This window comes from Gavialis gangeticus, unplaced genomic scaffold, assembly GCF_001723915.1.
Source record: "Gavialis gangeticus isolate Ggan-Ray unplaced genomic scaffold, GavGan_comp1, whole genome shotgun sequence".
NCBI lineage: Eukaryota > Metazoa > Chordata > Crocodylia > Gavialidae > Gavialis > Gavialis gangeticus.
Genome location: NW_017729032.1, coordinates 249,386,018 through 249,394,133, shown reverse-complemented (window position 1 = coordinate 249,394,133; position 8,116 = coordinate 249,386,018). Strand labels below are relative to the sequence as shown.

At 41.0% G+C, this 8,116-nt stretch overlaps 1 protein-coding gene across 1 annotated transcript in view; it reads left to right on the top strand.

The window, feature by feature from the left end:
• The window catches only part of CRYBG3 (crystallin beta-gamma domain containing 3), a 226,696-nt gene that overhangs the window by 99,235 nt on the left and 119,345 nt on the right, over window positions 1-8,116 (top strand). The window contains exons 6-9 of the mRNA XM_019523910.1: window positions 10-945; window positions 1,955-2,002; window positions 2,349-2,464; window positions 3,619-3,766. Coding sequence (XP_019379455.1) covers window positions 10-945; window positions 1,955-2,002; window positions 2,349-2,464; window positions 3,619-3,766 — 1,248 coding nt within the window. The remainder of the gene's footprint in view (window positions 1-9; window positions 946-1,954; window positions 2,003-2,348; window positions 2,465-3,618; window positions 3,767-8,116) is intronic.

Sequence of the window (8,116 nt, the reverse complement as noted above, 5' to 3'; positions counted from 1 at the left end):
CTTCAAAAGATCCTGAATCATGACAGTGACAGTGAGGGAGCAACAAACTCCTTAGCCTTTACTGCACAAGAGGAACAACAGGAAAGCAGTTCTTCCTTTACTATATTGACCGAAGGTGCTCTTCAGGATAAAAACCAGCGTGATTCCACAGATGAAAAGCAAACTCACTTGCTCTCTCCTACTGATCTACCCTTGGATCATATTCAGCATCAGCTAATGTGTGAAACAGCCAAGAACAATAGTGAGCCTCTCTATGAAAAAGACAATAAATTAAACAATGCGTTTGATAACTGTACTTCAGATACATTTGTGGCGGTGGAGGCTAAGCGATACAGAGTTTACCCTTTCTCCTTGTCTCCCATATATGAAGATGATAGCTCACAAGAAGACCTACTATCCACTGATGCTTCTCCTGGAGGACATTCTACTGGTGCGTCACAAGACGGTGCGTGCCACTCATCTGTATTGTCTCTCCTCCAGTCAGTTTCTGAGCGCTTAAAATATAGCGATCAGTTCAGTGAGGAGGAGGAGGAGGAAGAGGAGGAAGAATCTTCTGATGAAGAAAACATAATGGATGTTCAGAAAGACGAATGTCTTTTCAGTCAACAGACAGAGAATCTGAACACCTCAAATGACACAGAAAGATCTCCAATTTCCAAACCATTATTTTCTCTTTCAAAAGAGCCGCTTGGCTCTGAGCAGCAGTCAGAGTCATTTCCTGACCCTTCTCCCCCCAGTCCAGTGGGTTCTACACAGTTTCTACAGCAGGTTGATGTTAATAATAAGCCTCACACTAGGAGTGTTTATTACCAATATTTCAAGACAGCCGGCAATTATCCATCGAATAAGGAAGTCAAATTTGGAAGTATCCTGCGGGAAACTTTGCTGCCTAAGGATCGTTGGCGGCAAAATAACAATTCACCAAAACTGGGAGCTTCTCCACAGGTAAGATGTCTCCTGTTGTTATATAATAGTAATTACCAAAATGATGAACCAAGATGTAATTACCATCTTTTTTAAAACCATAATGGATGGTCTAATTTCATTTTTTTTTAAATTTTAGGGCATAACATATGCCTGTGATTACTAACAATTAAGTTTTCTAATTGGAAGTTTAAAAAAAAACAAAACACTTTGTTTTAAGGATCAGCTCATAACCATAGAAGGGAACCCAAAGCTTCTAAAATTAAAACAGCAAATAAACAGAAAATGTTTTTCGTAGTAGCTGTATATTTGCTTTTCTTTTTAATTACATTTAAATATGAAGATCAGGGGGGCAAGGCTCAAAGAGTTCAAGGAGGTGATGAACAGAATTGTCCATAGGTGAAAAAACTGCTGATTTCCTTCCCCGCCCTCCCCCCCCTTTTAAGGTTATTGGAACTTTTGTTCTTGGAAAATATAGGAACTTTTGCTCTTGGTTGGTTAGTGGGTCCTCTCATTCTTGTATAACAAAAACTTCTGTACATTCCCATTTAGTTGTTTCAATGAAATAGCCATCCTGTTTTAGTTTATTTATGGAGACATAAGGTGGGAAGTTTGAAGTATTTTGTAATATTTGGAAACAATGGAGGGTCTGGAAGGAAGTGTCACAGCCCAAAGAAGAAATGTCCTTGTGTGATCAGTGTTTTTATTTCTAGTTAAGAGAGAGAGTTTTCTGGCCTTAACTAGAAGGCCAAAAAACTAGGACGTAGCTGTGGGGGAGGGGAAGTAGTTCTGTTTGGGTGCTGACTTCATGAAAACTTTCTTCAGCTAGCAGTTCTTTTTGGAGGACTGTTTGACCTACTGCAAGAAAATGCCAAAGCCAGCTTTGAATAATAGTGAGGCAAGTATTGGGTGCCATTTACTAATTACAGTAGCATGTTTTAAAGGAATAATTGATTTAAAATACTGAGCCTGCACTTTGTACTCCTATTGTCATTTTTAATAGCTATTTTCCACCTCTTTTTAATTTCAGAATCTGATTGACAGGAAGAACCTCAAATGCAATCCAAGATCAGGAAAGGCAAGTATAACATTTTCACTGCATGAGCTATTATGCAACATGGACTAAATTACGATAAATTTTACAGAGTGGTAAAAACTTTTATTGAAGGCACTGATGTTATATCACACCTGGCTGTGGCTAATGCAGTATATGCCTGCACATCCTAAATATGATTTAGAGTTGTAAAAAAATAAATCCTAGTCTTTGGAAAACCTGCTTCATTTCTGTGTCTGACACTATTAGTTCAGTAGAGGAAAATGTGCTAGAATAGTGTATACAAAACTGCATACTCTAAAGCAAAAAATAGAAACTTGATGCATCCATCAAGGTGTTCCTTACTTATATGCATTGTACTTTGTTTCAGATGATTATTTATGATGTTCACGGGGACAAAAGTAAACGAGAGATTTATCAAGATGTACTAGATGCCACATCCTGGACTCTCTCAGTGGGAGCATTGCTTAGAATTATTAGAGGATGGTAAGAAATTCTTATGTCTTATTTAAATAGCTTCTTCTTAAAGGAGAAATGTGTTGCCTTGTACCTCTGTCTGCTATTTGTGATATAAATGTAGTTTGCAAGATACCATCTCCTCATTTGACAGTTACAGCAAAGTTTACAAGCAAAAAAAACCCTGTTAAACTTTTTTTTAGTACAACAACTATTTCCTATGCAGGGAACTAGTTTAAAGAGAGAAAAGTTTCTCTTTTTTTGGAACCAAGACTACGTTCAAATATTTGTCTAGCATGTAAAACCTAGCATGCTAATTTGGTATGTCACCATAGCCACTATTAGAAGTGTACATCTGCTAGAAGTGGTTTTTTTCACAGTTTAATGTAATTAACAAAGAGCTGTTGAGAAACAAGTTGTAAGACACATGCACTCAGCTTGTTTGAAATATAACAGTAAAAGGAGCATAGCAGTGGGGTACGCCAGGATGTGTAACCTAGACTGTATTAATCTTTCTATAATTCATTTGTAAAACTTATAATTTACAATGAGATGCTATGAAAAGCTGAGGCTGGGAACCCATTGATAGTTTTATAGAGCATAGAGTTTAATGGGAGGAGGAACAGACTTCTTAAAGTAAGGTCATCTTATCACTTATTTCCTGCAACTAATAAAGCTTCATGATAATATTCATACAATGAAAGATTAGTTCATGCATTCTTTCCTGCATTTATTAGTTCTCGGTGTTATTAACTGTTGGGTATTGGAGCATATTTTATCATTACCTTGTATCTTGATAAGTAGGATGCATGTTAATTTGTCATTCATTTTATCTGTACCTAGAAAAATACAGCATTTATCTTTTTCATTTGTTTTCGGCTGTCATATTTCTGCTTGTTGTTTTGGGGGTTTTTAACCATCTTTTTTGCCCTATTTTTCTTTCTAAAACATACAAATATGTTTTAGATAGACCTATACGTTTGAGAAGAAATATCTGCTTTAAAGTACAAGCACTCCTATTTTTAACAAGAGTAATATGAATAGTTAGAGACCGTGCATAAGGGGACTGACACTTGGCTTCTTGAAAAGAGCTATCCATGGAATTTTCTAAATCTGAGTGTTTTATAGTTGTGGTTCTTTTAAATATAATAGTTACAACTGTGTTAATGGCTTTGTTAATACAGCTGGATTTTATATGAGAAACCAAGATTTCAAGGCCAGAAATGTGTGCTGGAGGAAGGAGAACTGGTGTTGGATCGCATTTGGGATCTTTCTGGCATAAAACACCATCCTAGAAACCTTGCACTTGGTTCTATCAGACACGTAACAAAGGTATAGATTTTACTGATAAGTACAGAATATAAAATGTAAATGTAACAAAATAGTTTCCATTGTTTTCTTAAAGAATGTACACCATGTATTTGTTGTATATTTCTTGTCTTATTCTCTTCAGATGAATGGTCAGATTATTCAGATTTGCTCCAAAGTTTTGACAGCTTCTCTGTACCTTTTTGAAACCTTCTGACTCCAAGCTTTTTCCTCTTCTATTTCTCAATCCAAGATACACTTTACTTTCTACTTTCCTCTAAATCCTTTCTTCTTTTTATCTTCCTTTTGAAAGTAATAAGCATAGTCCATACTCTCTTCCCTGGCAACAGCCCTTAACCTACCTTAGTGAATCCCGTTCTTTATTAGACATTCAATTTAATGCACAATTAATTTTAATGCATGAGTATGAATTCTGATTCTTGGTTATAAAAGTTCTCCTGTTTAGTCTTGGAACAATCCATAATTGGCTTATGGAATCAGCCTTATGGAACCTAGTATTTGAAGCTCCTGAATATACATACCAGATAATTTCTAAAAAATTATGCCCTACAACCTTCCCATATTACTTCTTTTCATAGTTACTGGAATTCTCTATAACTCACAAATGAATATAAATGCAGCTGCCTTATAAGAATAAAATAGATAAGATGGGTAGGAAGCATGAGGGCATGTGATATGTAGTAAAGTCAGTCACTTTTGAGTAGATGTAAACAAGGTTTCATATATAAAAATCAAATACAGGAAGAGAAATGTAGTCAGTAACTCTCAAAAAAATCCCTACCAATTTTGGCTATGGCTGTCTTCCCAAGCTTGATTCTCTTTAGAATCTTCCTGCTGCAAGTCCTGCTCTGTTCCAGCCTGCATTTCCAAAGAAGAAGCACCTCAGAGAAAGGAGTTATATCTTGATTTGGAGTTAATTCATCTGCCAGTATGACCATTGTGAAGCAGTAATTGTTATTCCTAATCTTTATAAATAGTTCTGGTACCCAAATCAATGTTACATCCTAAGAACTGTCACCTCACTCCTGTTTCTTTTGCCTATGAGATGCAAAAGTAGTAAGTCTGCATAGTATGCTTATTCCAGTTATTCTGGTGGATAATAAGTTTCATTCCAGGCCACGTACAGATGCTCAGTTCCTACTGGGAGAATTGCTATTCTGGAAGAAAACAAAAGTGTACAGACATTCACACTCTTTCTCTTGCACTAAAAAACCCAGGAGAAGCCGGTCCCAGGAGAGTTTCCCCTGGAAGAATGAACATTTGTACACTTTTTTTCCCCAGCTTAACTCCTCCCAGGGAACAGTAGGGGGAAAGACGAACTCCTTCATAAGACCAGACTCACCCCAGTCTGGTGCAGGGGGAGGGGAGGGGCAGCTGGTCCAATCCCTTCCACAGACTGAGGGGAGAGAGGAAGAGAGAAGAGGAGTAACCTCCAGGTTCTCCTGGCCAGTTTCTCACACTCTGGGGACTCTGGTGTGAGAAGGACACAGGGGGCTTTGTGTTGCTGCTCCATCCAATCAGCTCTGCAGCACCAGGAGCCCAGAAGAGGCAACAGTGCTGCAAGCTCCCAGCCTGCTTCTCACACTAGAGTCCCAAGAGTGGGAAGCAGGCTGGGTTGTTTGCCTTGCTGCTTCCCTTTCCTCCCAGACCAGTGGATGGCAGGGGTAGCAGTTTAGAAGCTGGTGGGACTGGGGACCATGCTTAGAATGGTACTCCCCAGGAAAGTGGGGCAAAGCGCCCACCTGTTCCACACACCAGAGTCCCAGGTATGTAACGCAGGCAGGGGTTTTGTTGCAGGGCTCAGTCCACTTGGTTCCTAGTGCCCAGGAGCCCAGCAGAGAAATCAGCTCTTCTTCCTGCCTGCTTCTCGCACCATAGTCCCCAAAGTAAGAAGCCAGGGGAGGAGGTTGCCCCACTGTTCCCTCTGCTCCACTCCCTGATACCAACTGCAGACTGGAGGAGCAGCCACTTCCTGCTCCCCACAAAGTCGCCAGACTGGGGTCTTTAGTTGAAGGAACAGGCAGGGGAGTTTACCTTGTTTCTTTCCTCCCTTCCCAAACTGGTTCAGGAGGGAAAGGGAGTAGTGTCAGCTGTTCATCTTCCTGGAGCAGCTATCACTGTTTCCCATCTCTTCTCCTGACTAGGCACTGCCTGGCTTGGAGCATGGTCTGGGGCTTTACCCCAGTGCTCTGTCCACTCTGCTCCTAGACACTAGGAGTGAAGTGGAGGAGGCGACTCTTTGCCCATTCCCAGATCTGAGTCTGGGGGAAGGGTGTGAATAGTCTTTCCCTTTTATCTCCCACCCCCCTGGGAAGAAGGCAAGAAAGGCAGAGGAGAGGGGTGGCTGCAGCTGAACATCTGGAAGATACCTCTCCTGGAAAGATTTCTACCAGTGGAAATTTCTGAGGCATTTCAACTGGTAGAAATGAATGCCTGTTCATTGTCTCAGTTAATCTATACGTGATTTGTTACTAGGCCTGTGTGAAGTGGCCAGTATTTACTTCGGATTCGGTGATTCAGATCACTGTCCCAAATCAACTGAATCTCTGGATCACTCAGGCCCCATCCCCTGCCCGCCCTCAATGGCTGCCCCATCCGGTCCCAGGTCCTGGCTCTTTGGAAAAAAAAGCCCACACTCATGGGTTCCTGCCAGGCTGGGAGGCGATCCCTGCTGCCCCCTGCTGCTCCACATCACATGGGTGGCTCTGTCACAAGCCCCCAGAAGCCCTGCGGCTGCTGCAGCAGCCAGTGAGGCCAGGGTTTTTGGGGGGGGTTTAAAGGGCTGGGAGCTGGGGCAGGCAGAGCAGCCATGGGTTGGGAGGCTTGTAACAGAGCCTTCTGCATGGCATGGGGCAGTGGGGATCACACCCCCTCCCTCGCAGTGGGTGAATCCGGGCTTTTTTTTAAACAACCGGGAGCTTGGGTGGGCAGGGCAGCCATATGGGGGACAGGCAGGGGTTGGGGGGCTCGCAAGGGCCAGGGGAGCAGGCAGGGATGGGGCCTGGTGGGGTTCCACCATGGTCCCCTCCTCCAGCCTCCTCTCCCCTGCCCCCTACTTACCAGCATGGAATCCGGGTCCAGCTCCCTGCTACAGCCAGTGGGGACTGCCCGAATTGCCAAAGCTCTCCAAATCTTTTCCGAATCCATTTGGAGAGCTTTGAATCGATTCAGACCTTTTAATTGGTCATCAGATTCAATTCGGATTTGGAGATTCGGCCGCCGAATCGGGCTGAATCTCCTCCGAATCGAATCGGCACCTGAAGCTTTGCACAGCTGTATTTGTTACTTGCATACCAAACTTATTGTCATTGTATAATGCTTCCTAGAATTTTCTAATCCTAGGTCTCTAGTTAGAAATAACTATTAAATCCATATATAATCTGGGAAGAGAAATAGTTTCCTTAGTAAATTTTTTGGGCTTCAAAGTCTCAATCTGGACTCAGAAAGGTTAGCGAAACACCTGCAAAATTTGAATATATCTGCATCCAGAAATCAAAAGGCCACTTTGTTTTCTGTTAAGAATCAAGACAATAAAGCTAAGTATAATGCATTCATTATTGTCCACTGAACAAGCAATGTTTACTAGATCTTGTGATTTACAAAGAGTTGACATGCCTTTTGTTTAGCACAGCATTCTAAAAGTTCATGTGATAAGAGCCCTTTCTTATGAATATATTGTCACTTGTATTAAAATATGGAAGTGTTTTATTGAAATTGCTGTTTCTCAATCTCTGCTAGCTTGTAAGTCATTTTAAGACTGATTATATTTTTTTCACCAGTAAGACTGAAGTATAACATCTATTCACTGATTGTAAACAAATTCAGTCTGATTTAAAAATAAAAAAAAATGTTCAAAGGAAGTTAGCTGAGTATATGGCAAATGAGAATGTGGAACTTAATTCAGTTACCTAAAAAACCTGATGTTAAGTGGCAATGTTATAAAACAGAATATAAACTACAATTACCAAAGGCTAATACTGAAGACAGCAATGAATTTACAGAAATTCAACACTAATAATAAAACAAAAATCTATGGCTTAACAATTACCTGCAAACACAGGGAACCAGACTCCAGCCTTGGAGCCCCCTTCCAGTTCTGTGTTCCTAGGATTGAAAGAGAATGAATGCATCTTGAATATAAGACAGAAGGTAGGATAGAGATGCACATTATAAACTAAGTAAATCAGAGATGCATAAGCTTTTGTGAGCTGGAGCTCTCTCCATCAGACGCTCTGAAAGGAGTAGTATATAAAATGGAGAGAGTGATTTGGATACAAAAGGCAGGCAGAAGAGGAAAGTGGACAGGTCATTTTCGACCTGGAGGGATGTGGGCAGTGGGGTTCTGCAGGGCTC